At 35.1% G+C, this 22,829-nt stretch overlaps 1 protein-coding gene across 6 annotated transcripts in view; it reads right to left on the reverse strand.

Moving 5' to 3' along the window:
* Nucleotides 1-22,829, reverse strand: part of AKAP9 (A-kinase anchoring protein 9) — a 104,384-nt gene that overhangs the window by 43,349 nt on the left and 38,206 nt on the right. For 4 of the 6 annotated variants that reach the window (XM_066197723.1, XM_066197707.1, XM_066197733.1 and 1 more), the window contains 17 exons: nt 22,385-22,555; nt 19,874-20,029; nt 18,739-18,936; nt 15,610-18,057; nt 13,813-14,026; nt 12,957-13,036; nt 11,584-11,719; nt 11,080-11,201; nt 10,519-10,624; nt 9,369-9,567; nt 8,736-8,832; nt 7,775-7,867; nt 6,072-6,437; nt 5,243-5,473; nt 3,565-3,705; nt 2,916-3,019; nt 1,991-2,196 (listed from right to left, as the gene is read on the reverse strand). In XM_066197723.1, coding sequence (XP_066053820.1) covers nt 1,991-2,196; nt 2,916-3,019; nt 3,565-3,705; nt 5,243-5,473; nt 6,072-6,437; nt 7,775-7,867; nt 8,736-8,832; nt 9,369-9,567; nt 10,519-10,624; nt 11,080-11,201; nt 11,584-11,719; nt 12,957-13,036; nt 13,813-14,026; nt 15,610-18,057; nt 18,739-18,936; nt 19,874-20,029; nt 22,385-22,555 — 5,068 coding nt within the window. The remainder of the gene's footprint in view (nt 1-1,990; nt 2,197-2,915; nt 3,020-3,564; nt 3,706-5,242; nt 5,474-6,071; nt 6,438-7,774; nt 7,868-8,735; nt 8,833-9,368; nt 9,568-10,518; nt 10,625-11,079; nt 11,202-11,583; nt 11,720-12,956; nt 13,037-13,812; nt 14,027-15,609; nt 18,058-18,738; nt 18,937-19,873; nt 20,030-22,384; nt 22,556-22,829) is intronic. The other 2 variants (XM_066197749.1, XM_066197741.1) reach the window with 1 other exon arrangement.

Here is a 22,829-nt window from a genome sequence, read left to right on the forward strand (position 1 = left end):
GCGGCAGAAAGGATGGCGCAGTATCATTTTGAGAGCAAAAAAAGAACTGTGAATACAGCTCCAGAGACACATTACAAACATACATTCAGCCACAACAGCTACTGTAAGCTTAGCTGTTATCTAATTTTCACTTTTTACTTTGGTTAGTCCTTCCTTTGTTGTTATTTCTGAATGTAAGGAAACATGCAAAAAAGATACTGGAATAAACAACTGGTAGGTGGTCAGCTCAAAAGCTGCTCTGTACCAAGGAGGGGCATTACAGGAACAGACACCTGCTTTCTTACAGGACAATGAGACCTTACATACCTCTTCAAAATGCACTAACAGCAAATACAAGTTGAAACAGTCAATTCTAATCACTAGCAGAATGGAATAGAGCTTTTTTCTACTGAAGAGATTCCTCTTTCACCAGAAGACTTCACAAGAAATAAGCAAATTATTCCAACCACAGGGCATGTTCTGTGTTTAGACAGTAGCATTATGAAAGCCAGGGGTAAGTCAAAATGACAAATAGAGATAGTTTTAAACCGTGTTTTGCTACATATATGTAATGAAAGCAATCCATATTAAGAATTGTTAATGACAATAATTAGTGACAGATACAAGTATACACACCAATGTGCAGGAGCGGGCAAAAAGTGAATGCATCAAAAAATGTCAGAAGTTTAGTTATCCAATCTGCTATTTGAGGAAAAAGGCAAAGCCTCAAAAGCCTGAAGTTTCAAAAGACAATTTTTCTCACAACTAAATATAGTGAAATGTGTAGAAAGTAAAAGTTACTTTTTTTAAAATGAAACACATTAAAAAGTGAAAGTGCTGTTCACTTGAAAACTTCAGAAATTTTTAGACTATAACTTCATAAATTTCATTGCAGATAACCTTTTGAGTGATCAACTGAAAAAGATGTCTCTGTGCTACAAATTCATACAACCTTTCTTAACTTTCCCCAAGGCTTAATGTGACCTATATTTAAAGCCAGAGGGAATCAATAATATGCAATAATCTACATTTTGAAAGAAAGAGGTAAAGTTCACCTTCATTTAGCAGTCGTATTATTATCCTGTAATAGACACTTCCTTAATACTGAAATGCACTATTTGACTTCAAGTTCTTTTTCTCATTCCTAGTAGTTAAAATTCCAGCCAAATCCAGATGTATGATGTGTTTGAAGCTTAACTGATCTGTTGTTCATTAGCGTCCCACAAGACCCAGGATGCACGTGCACTACCTTATGGTACCTAAATGGCAATACAATCAAGCACCTACTCTTGCCCAAAAGAGAAACGGACAGATGCTGTCCTAGGGCAGTGACAAATAATAAACAGAGCCCAGCAGAGTTCTTTGACACTGGTATGCAACTAACCATAACACCAAAATGCCCCTTCAATCTTGTGCCAACTAGCACTCCAGGAAACAGGAGCTGATGGGAAAGTGTTGGCTGTTGAGAAGTTCTCGGAACTGTGTCCAAAATGGGATTTTCTTGCAAACACTTCTTTGGGAAGCTAATGAAGTCCACAAGCACACATATACAGGCTTGTTCCCTGCCAGCTGCCCTCAGTGACCGGCAACATGCCTCTTTACCTCTAGTGCACTGGTGGAGATACAGTCCTTGACGCTAGTTCCCATTCCCCATACATACACAGGAGGGTGTAAGTGGCGCAAGATGCCATGGAGCTGTTTCATTTTCTTTGCTTCCATCAACAGAAACTTTTTTTTCTTGACTTCACAATCACTTTCTCATTCTGTTGCAGGCTTTGCAACAGGACCCTAGATGTGAGTTGTAACTGGTGTGGGGAATGACCCGGACAACTCCTGAAATGTTGTCTCTTAAACAGAGAAGTCTTATGCACTAAAATGAAAAACAGGTTACGGGGATTTTTTCCTTAAAAAAAAAGGTTAATTTAAAATATCAAAATTAGGAGTATTTAAATAGATCATTAAAGCATGCAAATTATGCTTCTTATGAAATATAAAACCATGCAATCAGTACCTTTTTCATATCCCACGCGGATACAGGATTTTATTGACTCCTCTGTCTCAGTATCCCATCCAGCTTGTTTGGAAGCCTGAACTTTCCCAGACCGATCCAGTAACCCAAGAACATGCTGACCAATTGTCTCCTCCATTGCTACAGTTGTCTTCACAACTTCTAAAAGAATCTTCATGAGTTTTTCATTAGCCTTCTGAAAAACATGCCTGCAGGACAGAAACTAATCAATCCTCTGATCTTCCCCTGATTTCCAAGTGTGTTTCATGCTTTAGACACCCTTGAAACCATATAAGATTTGCAATTGAAATAACAAAATTAAGATTTTTTTTTTTAAGGCTAAAACCTACATCGTGCAAATACTAAATACACATTTGTGTTAAAAGTCAGTTCTTTTTACAAATTATGTACAAAGTATTTATCACTATTTCTACTTTTATCTTGGTATTTTATATAATTATTCTTTTAAAGTAGAGGTCTGCCTTCACTCAGTATTCATTATAAAATTAATCCTTTCTCAAAATGACAGTTTAGAAAATTGTTCCTCTACACAGACCAAAAAAGTTACAGAATAGTCAAATGGGATCATAAAGTAAGACAATCACACTAATAAAAACTTAATTCACATGTGTACATACAATATGTATATATGTGTATAGATGATGCTTATGATTCAATATGCATGACACCAAATATATATATAGTAAAATAGGCTAAGATTTGTCTCTGCCATTACATTGGCTTTATAAAAAATAATACACTATTTAACTATTTAACCTAAAGTACATAAACTTAGAAATATGGTTTTCTAGAAAAAAAGATGCACATTACCATCAGTCAGAATAAAGCTTACAAATATTATTAATTTAACAGCAAGAACATGACTATCAAAATTTAAGAAAAATATTTTCAAAACAGTTCTAAGCACCTTTCTTTAGAAAGAAGAGCTGAAGGTGTTTCATCAGGCTTTCTTCCCACATCTTCATGCTCAAAGATCCGCTCTCTCGTATCGTTTTGGTTTTCAGTTTCATTCTGAGTAAGTTTTGGCAGAGGGAGAGAGAACAAAAAGGACAGGAATCCCGTCATGTCAGAATCAACATATTCTTCTTATGTATGGTAGAATATGAAATTTAAAACCTAAATTAGTTGTCATTCCCTTTTTAATACTTCTGCACCAAATTACAAATCAAGTAATACTCTTAGTATGTGGAAAAAAATATTAAAAACACAAACCAGGAAATCCAAGGCAGGGCCAATTAGAAAGAACTTTGTTACACTGATTAGGCAGTTGTTGTACTTTCTGTTTGTGTTGCTATAGCAATATGAAAAAGTGAGTTTACCTAAGGAAATAGCTGTAGTAATAATCCACACCTTCAAGCTGTTCAACCAGCTTTTGCTTACCTGAAGTCAAAAACCTATCTTTACCACTATCACCTCTTGAATATTACAGCTGCTCTGTTCCAGCAATATCCAACATCTTTTAGAAAAATACATTACACAGAAAGAATAACAGTGAACAAGAATCTTTTACTGGTTTTACATGCCACGCTGCCCAGAAAGTCAAAGTCCATAGTTACCTCAGTCTGTGTGCTGTTGTTTTGTAACTCACAAAACAGCCTCTCTTTTCCGGGTATGGAATGTTGTTTTAATGATTCCAGTTCTTCTAAAAGCATTCTCTCTCTCTCTGCAACCAGGCTGTCATTCTCCATTGAGACACGCTAAGAAAGAAGTGTTATAGTGGCTCACACAGTTTCTTAAGCTTCTGAGTCAAGTGAGTCCTGTCACTTCTAATTTTTTACTGGCTTTGAACAGTGAAATTTCAGTCCGTCTCTTTAAATCATTACAAAAGAACTGAAAGCTTTCTAGGATGGAATACAGCTAAAAAATACTTAAATCTTCCTTAAGATTTTTATACCATTTTTATGCTCTCTAGGAAGTACAACGGTCACGATGCAAACTAGAGGGAATTTCTGAAAGTTATAACATGTTTAGCACAAGAAAAAAGATGAGAATAACTTATTTTTATAAAAATCCTACACACATTCTCTTATTCCCTTCTTATGACCATACATACTTGGCATTAAAAAACAGAAAAAACCAAGCAGCCCAAGTTCTACTTAATGATTTTTATCAGTTACAGGAATTTACAACCCAGACAAAGATGCGGTTACAAACTGAAATAAAAGGTAAAAGGAGAAAGTATGCATATAACAAAAGGAAAGATTATCAGGATAAATGATTCTAGGACACTTTCAAAGCAGCTAGGAGAGACAGCTGATGTTGCTGGAAAGGGTTCCTAAGGTACAAGTGCCTGGCTTTCTAGATTCTAGAACTCCTTGAGCCCAAAATTAAACAGAGCAGAACCAGGTCTGGAAAAGGCCTGAAGCTCCACTCCCACAGTGAAAGCACAGAATTTTAGAATTCACTGATTACTAGCTTCACGTGCATTTTGGTAATGTTACACTCTTGAAATTAAATCAGAGAAAGTCCTATTTCCTGGATTCTGTTCACTTTGTCTTTCAGTGGAAGGAATCCTTGAAAGATTAAACTACATTATTTTTGAAGTATTATCAATTAAGATAAACTAATGAGTTTCATTAAGACACCTACTTTAGGCTTTGAATAGATACAGAATGATAGCAAGTTAAGTTTTGAAAAGGCAAAGAAACATTGATGTTTCCCACCAAAACTCACAGTTATTGTTTAATTCTAAAAGTTGGTAAGGACTTATTTCCCAAAACTGGGGGAAAAATCCCAAAATGTCAAAACACATGGTTGCAGGAAGCCACTGATACTGTTCAAGTCAGAATGATGAAAAATGAAGAATTTTATAATAATATTTCTAACCATGGCTGGTGGCTTCATTGATGCAAATGGCTGCTAGCCTGCATGCTACACAGGGCCATGCATCTGGGAAGTGGCACGATTGGCAGTGCATCCCCACTCACTCTCTTCTGGCTGCTGTGCAGCACTGCAGGTTTGCTCCCCATTTACAGAAGTGCAAATCGATCTATCACTGTCTGAGCTTTGATTAAAAAAACATGTCTTCCATAAACATACACATACATGTGTTTGTATGTACACACACACACACAAAAAGAGAGATGTGTGTGCACATGTGTGTGTGTGCATGCACATGGAAAGTATCTGTATGCCTCCCTCTCCCTCTAAATAGATACAAATCATAAATATGAATCTGCCCAGTGATGTTCCTTTGTTAACCCATATTAACTCACTGGTTGAATTCTCTATTACCTCAGCTAATTGCACTTTAAGACTCTCCAGCTCTGCTAGGAGTTGATCTTGATTTTCTTTCTGACGCTCCATTTGCTGCATGTGCCCCTGCCTCAACAGTTCAGTTGCCTGCTGATGCTCCTGGTACTGCCGCACGAGCTCCTGCCGCATGTCCTCCAGGCGCTCCTCGTACAGCAACAGCTGACTGCATGTTTCTGTGTCAGTGTCTGCGGCCACCACCTCACTGGAGTGCTGAAACGGTGCATCTATTTTAGGATTTTATGTTCAACAACTCTTCCCAGGAAACATTTAAATATTCATTTCAGAAAACGCTTTCATAAATGAAAGTAGGTGGCATGAAAGCATTAACGTATTGCCTGCTTTTTGGACAGTCTAGGCTTAGAACTATTATCCATTTAAAAAGATAATTTAATTTTTGTCCAATAACTCTCAACAGTATTAACTTCCATGCTTTTTACAAGTACTTTTTATCTTACTGATTTTAACTCAGCCCCACCCCAAGTTTGTGAAATGCTAACCATATGCTTTATGTCACTTAAATAATTTTTGTGTTCAGCTGATATCCTTTATCACAAGAGACTCAAACTGTTTAAGCACTATTTTTAATCTGTTCTTTGTATAAACACTAAAATATAACCTAGCTTACAAAAAAATCTTTTAACAGTTTATTGTCTGCAATACAGCTGGCATCATATTCCCTTCCTCAGCACACAGTGAAGAAGGGTAGACAATTTGGGTCTGAAGGTGTCAACCCTTTGAAAGGGAAAAGGAAATATCTAAATGGAAGTTTCATCTTAATTTTTACTTTGCTGGGTTTTTTAACACTTACTTGTGTTTCTTCTCCTGTAAGACCTTTGCTATGGGAAAAAAGTTCTTCAGAAATCACTGACTTATGTGTTGTCTGTCCTACTATGCAATCAGGGCTGCTATTAGAATGAAGCTGTTCTCCAAGTGAGTTGATCTCTCCAGACTCTTCACTGAGTTCCTTGCAAAGTGATTTCAGTCCTTCTTCATTCTTACTGCCTTTTCCAGTTCCTTTTCTAAGAAGGCTGTCAACTTTTTCCTCACTGTGTTGCTTCTTAATTCCCAAATGTTTTCTTTCTGGATGTACAATCTGCATTGGTGCTTCTTCCTTCTGCCTCCTTCCTGACAATTCAGTCTGTTTGGCAAATGCTACACTCATTGACACAATAACCTGAAAAAATAAGAGAAGTCTGTATTAGTTTATGCTTCACTCCATCTCCTATTATTGAAGAAATCTCATAGATGACCATCGACAATACAAATGTAAATAAAAACATTTTGGTTCCCAGAGGGAAAGAGAAAGATATCTTGTCAATCTTGAAAATAGTCACATCTTAAAATACAGACATACTGTATTTAAGATAGTTTAATGAACTACAGTGCTGTTTTCAGTTACAACAGATTATTTAGCATGGAAATATCAATTTTTTTTTAAAAAAAAATCCTGCTAGATGATTTCAAAAAGTGCTGGCACACAGTCTTAAGAGCAGCTGTGCTAAGCCTGCTCTGTCTAGCCAAGCATCCTATGTCAAAGTTTGACTGACATGGAATTTTGGGCTGTATAAAGAAAGCAATGCCATGTGCTTGATACTTAGCACAGAAATTTTACTTGACCAGAAAGAAACTACTGGCCCTTACTAGCTGCAGTTGCAGATACAACAGGCTGAAAACTTTTGTGTTGCTAATACAAATAAACCCCTTTTCCAGTCATGTGAGCAATTCTATCCTAAATTTAGAATACAGTGGTTTATAGCATAAGCTACAGAAAGTGTCAAAGAATAGTATAATAAATACAGAAGTGTTACACTGGAAAAAAACAAACTCTTCCTTTCCAGAAAATGTGAGTTTATCTTTTGAACTTAAACTGATCTTAACCAATGCAACATTTGCTTCCTCAAAAAGAAGGGTTTTCCTGGCAGCAGATAAGAGAATATTTTTTTGAAAGGAAGTTGAAACTTTTTTGTAAATCAGAAAGTAAATAAATCCACAAACAAACATACTCTACCTATAAAATCTTACTTTTACTTTCCATGTTTTAGTCACTAGATCCAATGAAAAACTATGCATTTTACACAAAATATTAAAATGCACAATAAAAAATGATCAGAACATAGTATAAAACTGTTAAGCGCAAAAGTCTTTTGAACCAACCTGATGTTAAACCTATGTAGCAAGATACACACTCTAAGTCTCTGGATTTCTAAAAATAAATTTTAATGCAGAATATGGTGGCATGTTTTCTATTTCCTTTGAAGTTTTAAACACTACCACTACAACCCATACAAATAGAAATTATGAGTTAGGAATAGGACAGATAGCTAAGAAACCACAAAATGTTCCAGATTTTTTTAAGACTTTCCCATTCAGAAGCCAAATGAAACAATTCCTTGTAAATAAATCATAAAAAAGTTAGCATATTCTACAGCAACTGCCTAAATAGCTGAAAATGGCAAATGAAAATGACAGATTTTTAAAACATATTTTAAGGTAACAAAATAAAAGTAATACCTTTGCTACTTCCTCTTCTAATCTTTCTTGGTACTGCTTTTGGAGTGATTGAATAACATCCAGATCATTCTGCATTTCCATCTCCCTACCAAGCTGTAGAAAAAAAATGAAATCTCAGATCATGTATTTGCGATTTTTTTTCCCTAGTTTCAAGTTTTAATCCAGCAAGAGATTTTTTTCCTCAATTAGGTTTTCTTCATCTCATACAAATCATGTAATTTTGTACCACAAAACAGAAGAACTTGGTAAGACTTTGCCTCGTTTCCGTTTCAAAATGAATCTTAAAAGTAGAGTTTGCAACAACTCTCCTTTCAAAACTATTTATGATGTCAAATCCAGTGAAACCAGGTCAGGAAGCACAGAATCACAGCACAAAACAACATTGCTATTTTGCAAAATGCAGAAGTTTTTGAGCTAGGTTTCCAGCAATCCTAGGGGAGGAATGCATAGGGTCTTTCCCATTTGCACATAGTCTCTTAAAACCCTTGGGGTTACTTTTCCAAAATTTCTCCTAAATTGTAAATTTCTCCTAAACAACATGTAATACAGAAGTCCTGGGATTTCACTTAAATTTCTTCTTTCATAACTCATGTTTAAAGAAAAGTCACAATATTTTAAAGATTCCTGAAGAATTCCCAGAATTTGAACGCTAATTCTTTCCCACTTTAGTAAGAAGCAGCCAACTAAAATCTCTTTTTTCAGAGATAAAAAAAAAAAAAAAAAATTAAATCCAGCATCAATGAAGCAAGTTTTCTTGATCATAATTCCCGGATATGTTTTTCAGCAAAATTTAAGTATTTTTCCCCTAACACAGACTGTCTAATAGCGTAGTACAGTACTAAGACAATAACTACCTTCATCCACCAAGTGTAAGTCCTTATTTCAATTTCATCTAAGAAGCCAAAGCATCTAAATTATGTTACTCTTATATACATTAGCTATCAACTGAGTTACATCATACCTCTAATGCTTTATCTGTTTCTTTCTGATGAAGATTTTCTGTGCACTTTACTTTCCTGAAGACGTCTTTTAACTTTCTTTCTGAATCTGTGGATGAACTACAAAGATACAAAAAGCAGACAAGGGAAATAATAATTTTTAAAAAATCAGTTTTTCATTGCCCATGACTTGGTGAAAAACAAGAATGTGTTAAGTGGAGCTAAACTTTACCCCAAACTTTATTACTACCTATCATTCTAGAAAATAATTCATTTCAGGCAACTACATCTACACAAGATGTCTTTAGATATAAAGGATAGTGCCTGGAGTTCTCAGAATTAAATGTGATCTAGTGAGTTGAAGTTTTGAAATTGCAGCTATAAAACTCATATGTATGAAATTACTTTAATACATTACTCCATTTATCAAATCTTCCTCTATTAACTATAAATGCTGCACTACTTAATTTGCAATGTTTATGTCGTTTTTTTATAAGACTCTTAAAAACTCTTGAAGGAACAAAACTACAGAAGACCAACACATTTATAAAGAATTTCTCCAATTCTGAAGTAGAACACAGAGCTTCACACAAACTGTTGTTTGAAACACTTCTTGAACGAGCACGAGTTACAAGCATTGAAAAACTGATTAATACCTTGTGTAGTCAGAGGATACCCCAGCAATGTGAAGCTTATCCTGCAGATGGGCAAGCTCTGCAGTGTACCTCTCTTGACTTTCTTTCAGCTGCTGTTGGAAATAGGACCTGAGGTGTTCCAGTTCTTGAGCGTGCTGCTTCTCAAGTTGTTTTTTAAGGTTCCCTATCTGCTTCGAACAGTATTCTTGAATTGTAGGATCTGCATATAGGTTATGTGAAGTAGGGGATAAGAGAGAGAGAAGGAGAGAAGGAGAGGAGAGAAGGAGAGAAGGAGAGAAGGAGAGAAGGAGAGAAGGAGAGAAGGAGAGAAGGAGAGAAGGAGAGAAGGAGAGAAGGAGAGAAGGAGAGAAGGAGAGAAGGAGAGAAGGAGAGAAGGAGAGAAGAAGGAGAGAAGGAGAGAAGGAGAGAAGGAGAGAAGGAGAGAAGGAGAGAAGGAGAGAAGGAGAGAAGGAGAGAAGGAGAGAAGGAGAGAAGGAGAGAAGGAGAGAAGGAGAGAAGGAGAGAAGGAGAGAAGGAGAGAAGGAGAGAAGGAGAGAAGGAGAGAAGGAGAGAAGGAGAGAAGGAGAGAAGGAGAGAAGGAGAGAAGGAGAGAAGGAGAGAAGGAGAGAAGGAGAGAAGGAGAGAAGGAGAGAAGGAGAGAAGGAGAGAAGGAGAGAAGGAGAGAAGGAGAGAAGGAGAGAAGGAGAGAAGGAGAGAAGGAGAGAAGGAGAGAAGGAGAGAAGGAGAGAAGGAGAGAAGGAGAGAAGGAGAGAAGGAGAGAAGGAGAAACTGTGTTAACATCTTCACAAATATTTAGCAGTGAAGAAATTAATCATTAATGTAGTTTAAAAATAAATTCTGACATCCTGTCAACTACTTTTTCCATAACAAAGAATGATAACTTAATCTTCCATTCTGCAAAATAATATTTGATATGGGTAACAAACTGTAATTATGGAAAACTAAAAAGTAGTAAACCAAAAATGTATCACAGAACAGAATTCTGAAAAAATTTACAGAATTAAGAAAATCAGAGTATTGTACTGCAAAATCGGAAAAAATCTCTTACGTTCAAGATGCAGTAAGATATAATCAGTTAAAATTAAAAGTCATTGTCTTTCCTTTCTCTCTGAATATACATACATTAAAAACAGCATATATATCTTTTTACCCATTAGATTCTGTGAAGGAGTCTGCAGACTTTCCTTTCCTATTTCCATATGGGTACCTTCCTCCTCTTTCCTCCTTTCTGAAGGAGATAGCCTTGGCTCCTTGACCTAAATAATAATCATGTAAAAGCAATTAACAACAGTGTGTCTAGTAGCAGCACAAAAATACTACACCCAGTGCTGCACTCCCAGTATGAGAAAGAAATGGACATACTGGCACAAGTCCAGTAGAGAGTTACAAAAGAGATGGGAGGCTTGGAGCGTTTGTTATGCTAGGAGAGGTGAGAGGAGAGGAACAGCTGGGCATGTATAACCTGAAAAAGGCAAAGTTGCCCACCAGGCTTGTTAAGCAATCAAAATTCAGCTGGACACAGTCCTTGGCAACCTTTCCTAGCTGACACTGCCTTGGGAGAGGGGCTGGATTAGATGAACTTCAGAGGTGTCTCCTAACCTCAACCAGTCCACAATTATGTGACATGGACCGCATGTCTTCAGTCATTCAGAAGAAATTCATGCAACAGAGAAACTCAAATGCTCATATCCTCCATGCTACAGAATTTTACCTGTTTACACTCTGCCATCAGCTGTGTTTGAAGTGCTTTCAGCCTGCTGTACTCTTCCATTATCTTGTGGAGAAGTGCATCCATACGTTCTTGCACAGTTAAATTACACAAAGAACCAGGGACTTTAAAAAAGGAAACAAACATTTTGCCACAAATTTTAATACAAGTGATTTGTTTACAAGTTCTGCCCTGAAGAATTGTCTGATACATTACAAAACACTGAAACAAGTGAAGCCCTTCCAGATTTTGAACACATTTTTTTAAGTATGGATACATATGCATTTTTCTGGTAGGAGGAGAGGAAGAGAAAAACCCCAAACACTTTTTTCCACCAATATCCACCAAAATGAAAACAGCGTAAGAAAATATCCATTAAAAAAAAGAAATCTCTAAAACAGTTATTTAAGTGCGTGAATTAGTACCTGAAAAAGTAATGGCAAAACTGCCAGTCTGAAATACTTTAAATAAGTACTTTTAACCAGCATGATAGTACAAAGTCATTACCTTGAGCTTGACCTCTGTGTACTGGTAATTCTACACTCAGTTTTTCTTTCACAGCAGGTTTACAGAAAATTTCCTGCTCCCTATCACCAGCTTCTACAGCAGCTGAAGAATTTTCATTCTGACTGCCACACAAAACCTGTATAACAAATCAAACAAAATGAAAAGTAAAAAATTTATTATTTTATCAATCCCAATACACAAAGAAAACAAGAAAAATAGGAATAAAGTTTTTTGTGAGCATTAACTTCTGTTAATGATGGCATGAATGTTCTATTGAATCCTAAGAACCTAGACAATCTTTAAAACTCCTGATAAAAGAAACAGATATGAGAAGACTTTTCAACTAAAGCATAAATGCATATGTTTTCAAATCAGTATTAAATTTGGAACTGCCAAGTATTAAAATATTGTAGAGAAAGGCCTCCTTTATTGATGTGGAAAAGAAATTTACATTTTAAATGTCTCATTCTCATAAACTGCGATCTTACTTGGAAGAGGAATTCCCTACAGCAGAAATTTATATCCTTTTAGGGATTACAGCGCATCTTGTTCTTTAAGTGCTGAACAAATCAGATTATAGGGGATGGCATAAAAAATATTCACAATGGGCAGGCAAAAAGAAGATTTATCCATATGATTTCTGAAGATAAATGATACTTGAAAAGAAACCGCTTGCTCAAAGCACAGAGGGACTCTTTTTGAAAGATTTTGTGCTCAACAAAAACCAAATTCAACTTATAAAAGTAAAACCATTATTTCTCCAACAGCTCAAAAACAGGATCACACAAATAGGCAGCATGTTTCACACTGTGAAATAACTCATGCCAAGCACTCTCAGCTGCTACTTTCTGTGAGCTATCATGGAGTCCTGCTTAATCTCTCCTATCCGGGATCTCAAGTTAAAATTCTGCTATTCACTCTCCCGAAAAGAATCTTATCTTTGAAATATAAGCTGCAGCTATGAAAGAAATTACTATCTTATTGCAGATATGAGAGATGATGCCCTGTGCGTCAATATGTGCATGACATCAGACTCCTGAATCAAAAACATATATCCAGAAACAAAGAGAAAGGAGAAAAGTACTTCCAAACCAGGAGAGATGAGATCAACATTAGCTAGAAGATTAAGACCATGTGTAAGACAAAAGACTTGTCTTTTGTAAACCAGTTTAATCAAAACAAAACAAAACCAAACCATTTGCAATGCTGTTTTGGAAGCTCAGGTTTAGCAGTCTATATTTTGAGATAAATGCAAAGAGAAAAGCTGCAAAGAAATCATGCAAAAATAATGTACAATAATATGATGACTCAATAACCATCATTTCTTGTTTTCCAAATTTTCAATTTGAAAAAGGCTTTTTGTTAAGTCTTACCTGAACCAGCCTTGAACACTCCTCAGTGACAGCTTCATTCAATTTTTCAATTAGTCTTTGTGTAGATTTGCCTTCATCATCTACGAATACAAATTACTCATATTATTTTTAAACACTAGATGCACAATAACTTTTCAAAGGCCTAATTTTCTGCCTCAGTGAGGCTGCCTCCTCAGCTTGAGGAATGGAACTTTTGGGGAAAACTTTTTTTGTTCCCCTCTTTATCGTTACAACACATGGACAGTTTCAATTATCACAGCTGAGCTGCAGGTTCTAGAGGAGCAAGAGATAAGAAATGGCTTTGTGTTTTAGTGGCCTCCAGAAAGATAAAAGCATACAAATACCTAGTGGAGGGAGAAGAACTTATGCAAAAAAAATTAAACAAGGGCAAAACATGGTATAACAAAAAACTGGGACAGAAAACCATCATGATAACAAAAAGGCTCACTGACGCAAAAAGTAGTACTGCAGTTTACTTAAAGTGTGCAGGGAGTCAATGCAGCAATACAAAGAAAAGAAAAAAGAACAAGTCCAGAAATACTTTGCTGGTGAATTAGCTTAATATTTTACTTACAGGTGAATCTACTATATTGTTCTTTACAATTAATTGAGCTAGTATAAACAGTGAACAAGGAATTGTAATACTTTTGATTCCTTATTTTTTTATATACTGTTTATCTCAAGTTACCGCAGTAATAGATTGCATGTACTGGGTAAACAATTTGTTGAAAAAATACTTTGAAATACTCTATAAAAAAAATTTATTGGACACAAATTCTTGTGCTTGTTTGGTTGGGGCTTTTAAGGACACTGTTTTTCATAGAGAGCTTCATTCTCATCATTTTGGTCAAGTTACCTGCTTGTTGAAATTTCAGGGTCTGGAGTTCCAGCTGATGCATTCTTTTAAGATCAGACATCTCTTGCATATGATTATGAACAAGTTCCTCTTTAAGACTGCAAAGTGCACTCTCTTTTTCTGCCTTCAAGGACTCACAAACCTGGTCTACATGAGCTGAATAAACCAGGGATAGGCAAATCCGCTGCGCTTCCATTTGTAGCTGTAAATCAGTCTTTGAATATAAAGACACAATTTAAAAGAGTGAGACACAAGAAAATAGAAAGACCCATCTTTGGAAATTTCTGAGATTAATGATGTGTTGAATGGAAAGCTGCATATATAGTATGCATAAGGTAAATTTAAATATACGTAGTTTGGAAATTTGAGTTTAACACAATAGTAAGATACTTCTTCAACTTAGAATAAAAAATTAAAATCAACAAAACTCAATACACTTCAATTCCTATTTTGCAGCAATAAAATCCCAATGAATTTTAACCCAGTGAAGCAAGAGCAATATCATTACTAACAGAGTAGTTAAGAAAGTGTACTCGAAACACAGAGAAAAGATTGTATTATTAGCAGACCTTAAAAACATTGATCTCCAAGGCTTGTAGTTCCCGTCTGCACTTTGGGGATATTAGTGCTAAACAAAAAGGATCTTTGGGATCTGACAACTGGGACCCTACTTAGAGCTGAAGTTTGAAAAGGTTTTTAGACACCTCTGGACCACAACGATTTTTAGTAGCATGGCAGGAAACTGTAAGACCCTTATCAAACCTTATTAAAAACAATCAAACAAACAAAGAAAAAGGCCTAAATCAAACCATAACGAAGCTAAAGCTCTTTTTAATAATCTCACAACTGTTTCCAGTGTGGCTTTCCTTGTGATTTTATTTCTTAGGGAGTGAATGAACTACAATGCAATATTAAGCAGTTGGTGGTATTAGTTCACTGTTTGGTTGACTTTTATAACATAAAAAAAAATAAGTTTAAAAAATAATAGAAGTCTGCTTAAATCTATCTCCATAGAATACTTAGTTGCATACATCTTGCAGCATGCCATTGAGCTTCAACAGTGTATACAAATTTAAATTTATATACAGATCTATGATTCCACCACCTAATTAAATACTGGTAACTCAGTACTTAGCTATTTATATTGACAAATCAAATTCTTTCCATGCTACGTACAATTGATTTACAACACCAAGAAATACAAGCAAAACTGCGTCAGCAAAACTTGAGAGAATAGTTGGAATTACACTATATGGATTCTGATTATCACATCCAGATACATTTTTTAAAAAGTGAAAACCACATAAACATTAAAAAATTTGAAAATGTAATTTTAGTATTTCACAAGTTTGATAATTCAAAAGTTCGGTCAAAGATGACTAATGAAGTTTCATTTTTATACTGTTTGAATGAGTACTTAGAGAACTGAAAAACTAATCACAGAATAAAAAATTATGCCACAAAATAAGTGTTCCCCTCAAGTAAGTGAAATGCTGCAACAAAATATGAACTGCTCTGGTAGTCTTCTTACTTTTTTGTTGTTACTGTTGATTTAATTAAATGCAAGTGAAGAGTATTTTTTTCATTCAAAAAGCATCCTTATACACATTGACTACGCTTGTAATTCTGGTCATTCATGTAACCTCTTTCAACCATTGGCCACAACCCTTTCAACCACTGACACACACCTATACTTCAAAGCAGCCAACTGGAAAAAATATTATGCAAATTTTCAAGTGTAAGCTCCTACAAATTTTCATAGTTAAAGTATTTTCTATATTGTTTTACATCATGTACCTGTTCTGATTTTAAGGCATCCACTTGCTGCTGAAGGTTATTTTCATTCTGCGTAATGGCTGTTAAAGACGTTTCCTCTGTCAGCCTGTCTGGCATCCCATGTTGCAAATGTTCCACAACAGACTGCTGTTCTGGTTTCAGCACTTGCTGGACCTCCTTCCTTTTTGTTACCTCATGGCTGCAGTCTTTACCAGAACTTAGATTACCTTTTGACTTTATTCCTTCATCAGCTTTATTCCTTGAACCAGGGGGTTTATTCCTACCTTCAGATGCTGGAGTAGCAGTCTTTAGAGATTTTCCTTTAGAGCATTTTTTCTTAGAGTCATTACTACTCCTATTTGTTCTCTTACCATGACTAATTGTGACTTCCAGTTCTTTACATTTTACTAGAATTTGCTCTTTCTCATCTTTTAAGGATTTGACTTTCTCATTTAAAAGACAGATTTCATTATCCTTTGACTTTAACTGTTCAGAGAGATCAGAAAGTCTCAGGGATAATTCCACCTTCTCACGCTGAGTAACCTGAAGTTTTTCCATAAGTTCTGTTGCATCTTTCTCAACAACTTCACCAGCCTCAAATTTGTCTTCTCTGGACACCTTTATTTCTTTACTCCCATCAAGACCAGAAGGTTTAGTTTTAAATAAAACTGGTCTATTCCTTTGTAACTGGCAGATTTTTTCATTCAAAGCTTTGAGTTTGCTTTTATATTCAGCTTCCTGCTTTTTCCTGTTCTCTTCTAACTCAGTTTTTGCCTTCAGAAGACTTGAACATTCTTTCTGTAGCTCTTTATAGCTAGCTTCAAGTTTTTTCTCAGTCAATGAAAAGGCACTCTTCTGCCTTTCAGTATCCTCTTGGAGGATACTGTTTTGGTTTTTAAGTTGCTCATTTTCAGCAATCAGCCTTTCTATTCTTTTCTGCAAGTCCAAAATTTCCGTCGTAGAGCTAACACTACTGTTACAAATTATGTTTTCTTCAGAGCCTACCAACATATTTTTTAATTTTTCTTCTAGAGTTTCATTTTCCCCCTTAAGAACATTATTTTGCGTTTCGAGTTCTGAACATTTTTTTTGAAGGGTATCTTCTCTCTCCCTCATTTGCTCCTGCATTAACTCAGTTTTAAGCTGCAGCTCTTGTATTTCTTGTTCAAGGGTACCCTTCTCTTTTTCCTCTTGCCTAAGCACTTCAATCTCCTTCTCCAGTTCATGGATTTGAAGCGTCATTTCTTCAGATTTAGAATTTACAATAGACTGCTGTAAATCTTTCAGGTTCGTAATCTCTAAAATCAACTGATTTTGCTTTGTGATTAAGTTGTCCTTTTCATATTGCATGGCTTCTATCTTTTGACTCATTTCATTTTGTACTTCATCTAACTGCTGCTTATGGTGCATATTCAAGTTGTGTTTAAGGCTTTCCATGTTCACCATGTGCTCTTTTTCTAAGTCTTCTTTAAGCCTGGAAAGTTCCTCTTCATGACTAAACAGAAGATTTGTCCTCAGCCTCTCTAATTCTGCTTCTTGAGATTCTGCCATCCTGTCCAAAACTGCATCTTTCTCCCTTTCTAGCATTTCAAGTTTTATTTTGTAATTTGTGATTTCCGCCTCATGTTTTAATTCCAAATCCTTCTTAAATTCAGAGACAGAAGCCAGCTGAGTTTTTAAATCTTCAATCACAAACTGATATTTTTCAGCTTCATTTAATCTACATTCCATATCCACTATAGTTTGCTTGGCTCTTTGAACCTGCTCTCTTGAAAAATTCAGTTCTTGAAGGAGATCTTCAATTCTAGTTTGTTGAAGAGATTTCTCTGTTGCAGAAACTTCCATCTGTTGTGACAATTCTTGCTTCATTTTTTCCATTTCCCTATCAGCATCCTGCAATTTCACATTCAGTTCATTGATTTTAATATTCATTAAATGCATTTGATCTTTATTAACAGTCTCATTAAAACAGAGACTTGAAGTTTGCTCCAATTCTACTTTCTGTTGGGAAAGACGTCGCTCTATTTCCACTGCATGCTGCTTAATTAATTCTTGCTTCATTTGTACAATCTGCTGGCCATGCATTTCATCTAATTCAGCCTGAAGTTGTGCCAGTCTCCTTTGTGTTTCTAATTCCATTCTTTGCACAATGTCAGCTTCAGACTGGCTGTCTTTATGACATCGTTTTTGCAGCTCTTCCACAGTTCCCATTAATTGTTTTATTTCATCAGAACATTGTCTTTCTTTCTGTTTGTAGGTGGTAAGTTCAACTTTCATGTTATTTATCTGTTGGTTCCTTAGTGAAATCTCTTCTTTCAATTCTTCAAGTAGTTTGCTGACATCTGATAGATTTTCCTTTAGCTGAAGTGAATTTTTTTCCTCTTCTTCAAGTTTTGCTTCCAGCTCTTCAACTAATGCTTCTTTTTCTTGTAATTTACTCAAATCTTCTCCCTCTTTTTTCTGTTTTTCCTTTAAAAAATGAGGAAAACTGTGTTCTTATTTTTACCTAATTATCTAAACATGTAAGAACATTAACAGAGTTAGCTATTTAATCTTCCTTAGAAGGCTAGAGTGGCTTTATTAGTTATAAAACATAAATATAAATTATTTGTTGACCTCATTTGGAGGTTTCCTGTACCCTTGGAATAACTGAGAACCCCTACCCCACCCATGTCATCATGCCTCTCCCCTTTCTTTCCAATCCCTAGTGTCTCTAACACTTTTAATAGTATTTAAATTTTTTAGGTGGTTTTAAAATGTTTTCCACAAAGGATAATTTAAAAAGTACACAAAAGAAAAAAAATCATTCTTTGCTTAATGCAAAGTATGTTCAAGCAGGTAATCAAAAATTTTTTTTTTTCAAAAAATGTCGTTTATTGAAGGCGTTCTCACATATGAAACACAGTTTCATAATTTGCTCTAAATATTTCTACAACTTTTAAAAAATGTTACATAATACTGACATAAAATTTTCAGTTTTAAATGATACACGTATTATGTATTAGTTAACAGAAACTGTCCCAAACTTAAAATCGTTGTATGCATTCGATGCAGCACACCCATTATCTGCTCTTTGTTTTTTTTATTCCAAAGAATTAGAAAATCTTGAAGAGCATTTAGGAAAAGAGATCTTTACAATAAGGAACATACCATTTCATATGTTGCGATTTTCTCTTGCAGATGTGCAATCTGCTCCTCAAATTCTTCATTCTTTTTCTGATAATTCTTAAGCAGACATTCTTGTTCTTCCAGCTGTTGTTGATGTGAAAGTATCTGTTGCTTGGCTTGCAATAAATCAGCAGCTGTGCAACTATGGCTGCTGTTCCTTAGGGCTTCACTTGCCTGCAACTTGAATTTCAAAGAAATAAAACCTAAAATACATCAGGTTTTTCAGAAACATCTTGTGCTACACACAGAAATAGTGATCCTTACTTTCTTCTTCCACATCAGAAGCCCAAAGATTTCTAAGTTCTTTTGGAGGAAACGTCCTTACTCAGCAAATACCCTTATTCATTTGGGATGGCCAACTAATAAAAAGGTATTTTATATTAATTAAATATTCATGCTGACCTAACAGAACAGTAGTGCCTCAGATACATCAGTATGTAGTAAAACTAACTAGCTGCAGCTATGAAGGCCATAATCAGACTTTTTAATAACAAAATCTCAGGCTTCAGAATATAATCCCCTTGAAGCTCAAACTAAGCTATATAATGTACTTAAATAGCATGAAATACTACAATATTCAAGTGCAACACTGTAAGGTGTAGTCTCCGCCTATGGCACCTCAATCACCAGGCTTTTTAGGAGAAATGTCTTTCTGAAGCTTCATGTTGTTATTTAAATTACCTTTTAATAACACCACAAAGGAAGCTTTTATACAAAAATAAAAGAACTGGAGGGTGAAACTGTGACCCATGGAAGCTAATGGCTGGATATTTTGATTTCAAAGGGAACACTTCTGCCCAAAGCTCTAAGAACTAATTACCCAAGTGTTTCTCCCCAGGATAAGTACCATAATTCAGTATTTATCAGAAGCTATTACCCCATAATAGAAAAGAAAACATATTAATATTTATCATTTTATAGTTAATTATTACAATAAAACAGGTACTGTAGCAACAACTGCAGGACCAGGAAAATGACTGCAGATCTCTGCTGATCTAAGAGGACGATTCTTGAAAAATGCACAAAAATTTCTTCTGCAGGAAGTAGCTGTTTATGGAGCCTCCAAAGTGACACCTACTGTCAAACCCAAATAAATGTTGGTAGCTGTATTACTTACATGCTGAAACTGAATTTGCAGTTTTTGACTTTGCTCAGTAAGCTCCAAGAACTCCCTCATGGTTTCATCCTTTTCTTTCCGCGCCTGCTGTAGGTTAGTAGTGAGCTGAGTGATAATGTCATCTCTTTTTTTGATAGCAGCTTCAAATTCTTGCAGCTGTAAAAGATAAAATTTAATTCATGCACATGAAAACCACAGTCAAAAAATACTACCTAATTCTAGTTAAGTAGGAATAAGTCATCCCTAACCTTTCTGTTTAAAAGGTGTCTCACTAGTAGAGCTTTTATATTTTCACGAACTCTATTTTTAAAATTTCAGAAAAAGGGTTTTTCCCCTTCATTGAACAATACATGATCTCTCCATAAAATATAGTTAACAAATAAGAAAATCTCAACTTTTAAGAAGGATAATTAATTAAATATGTAACTTGCTTTTAAAATAAAAAGTGCAGCCACATAAGCAAATCATCGTAAAGGAAGCCAGAACATCTAGTAATAGTGTTTCAGCAGTTTTGTACAACTACTCATATCCACACACTTTTCCCACAATAAATTCAAGTTATATCATTCCCACTTAAAGTGCAACAAATACCATTTTATTGTACTAGAACATGTAACAGATACCATAGAGTATCCTACATTGTGAACCCAAGGAAATCCTTCATAACTACATGAGAAAAGCAGTTAAAGCTGCAAAATGGATACAGCATACTTAACAGATGAACCTTTTGTAATTTATACTGATGAAGAAATTATAAGAGTACAAAAAAACTCTTTGCCAACTGTTTTAATTTTTTGTAGGATTACACTCAAGCAGTCAGAAATTCTAAAACATTGATTAGCAATATTTTTGTGTGCATTTATACAATCATGCATCAGTATAACGCTTCTTTCTCAGTTTGAACTCATTTAAGGCTAGTGGAAGCCTCATCTCTACATATTGCAATTTTTTTTAATGATTAGTAATCTTCTGTAACTGTTTTGTTTACAATGTTCCCCAAAAAAACCTTCACTGAGTTATAGGATGAATGCTGGCTGTTAACATGATAATGGTTCCAGATAAAATTCTATTTAGAACACTGGAGTCAACTCCTACTTTAAAAGCACAGGCCTAATGGAAGTACTAAATATTTGTTATAGCGGAGAAAATTAGGAACAGACCAGGAACTGAAGTGCGCTACACCTTTGCTTTTGTGTCTGTTCAATGAAATTAAGCAAATATGTCACTTCCAAAGCACATCATGTTATATAATTTCTAATTTTTAAAATTCAATCTCTATTCTTGACAAACAGGTACACAAAGGTAAACAGCTATCTTCCCCACTCCCCTTTCACAAGTATTTTTTTTCTGAAAAACAAACCATATGCATTTCTCCTCTGAGATACTATGCACTGTACCACGATCACACAAAAAATACACTGCAACTATTAAAATATTGTTGTACCGCAGCCCCAAACCCGAAAACACTCAATTTTGTTTTAATATATTTTTATTTTATATTAAAAAGTGTAATTATAGCCATTTAAAAAATGAAAGCATTTTCACTTTCTACTCTTTCAGGAAAAAATTAACAGTAGTTACAATATTTAGAAACATTTATTTTCTTTATTATGCTATAATTATGAGTATTACGTTTAGCACAACAGCTACAAGACACAGTAATTAAAACTCAACACCAGACAAAGAAATAATAAATCCCCTCTTCTAGGGCAACCACTTAACTGGTGCTATGGTGGATAAAATGACATCTATTATCACAGATAAAATAATAGTAATAATAGTAATAATGATGCAACGCAAAAATAACTGAATATTACAGATTTTTTTTTATTTTATAGTACTTTGCAAAAAAATAGCAAAATACAGTGACACGACCTGAATCCAAATAAGGAGAGAGACAAGTAAGACGTAAAGAACAACAAAGCACTGACTTGAGTGCACTGCACCACTGGCTTAAACTGGGAGAATATTCTTTACTTTAAAACTTAAGTTTATATCCAATGGTATTTTTAAAGTAAGAAATGCTTTCCTGTAAACCCAATTAAGTGTTTTAAATTAGAACATTCTGACACTGTTGTTTTTGTATTTCACACTGTGAAGTCTGACATACAAATATTTTTTGGTTCAGTTATATTATTCCTGGGGGAGTAAAACCTGAGGCTTTTTGATCTTGGAGGAACGGGAAGACATTAAAGTCTTCGCAAAAGCAGAGAAGAATTAGGGCTTTTCTTGAAGAAAATTGTCTTTCCATTTCTAATTTGAAGAAACTCACTGTGAAGACAATTCAAATTTTAGTCACAAAATACAGAGAAAAAGGACACACAGTAGAAATGCCACTCAAAGTAATAGAACACATGGCATATGATTGAAAGAAATCATGTGTAACTAATTCTATATCACACACTGAGTGCATTCTAAACAGCTACCATTAGTGTGAACTCTTTGCAGTGAGGCTCTGCATCTTTGCATGTAACCAAAAAGCAAGTAGAAAGCAACATAAGGTAATTATACCTGTTGCAATCCTTCTGTACCATAGGCTGCCCTCATTTCTTCTATCTCTCTGCTTAGTTCTTCAATCTCTTGTTGCTTCCCAGACAATTGATTCTCCATCACCTCTAGCTGTGTGTGTGACTGCTGCATTCCATGCTCTGAATGAATGTCTCCAACTCCATATTCTTCTTCCTAAATCAATCCAAGTTCCTTTACATGCCAATTTTTATGTTTTATTACAGTAAATAAAGTCAAGCATCAAATTCTGTACCAAATGCCACCTTCGAACATTAACATACAATACAGCATCAAAGATCTTATTGCCATGGTAACCTCCTTTGTTAGTATAATTCACACCTCAAAAGCACTGACACAAAACGTTTCTGCAAGTTGTGCTCTATAACCTTAGCCTTAATAGATGGACTAAACTGGTTTGCATTTCAAGTTTAATGATACACTATATTAA

This window comes from Chamaea fasciata, unplaced genomic scaffold (assembly GCF_029207755.1).
Source record: "Chamaea fasciata isolate MVZ Bird 193981 ecotype frontalis unplaced genomic scaffold, bChaFas1.0.hap1 SCAF_1, whole genome shotgun sequence".
Classification (NCBI taxonomy): domain Eukaryota; kingdom Metazoa; phylum Chordata; class Aves; order Passeriformes; family Sylviidae; genus Chamaea; species Chamaea fasciata.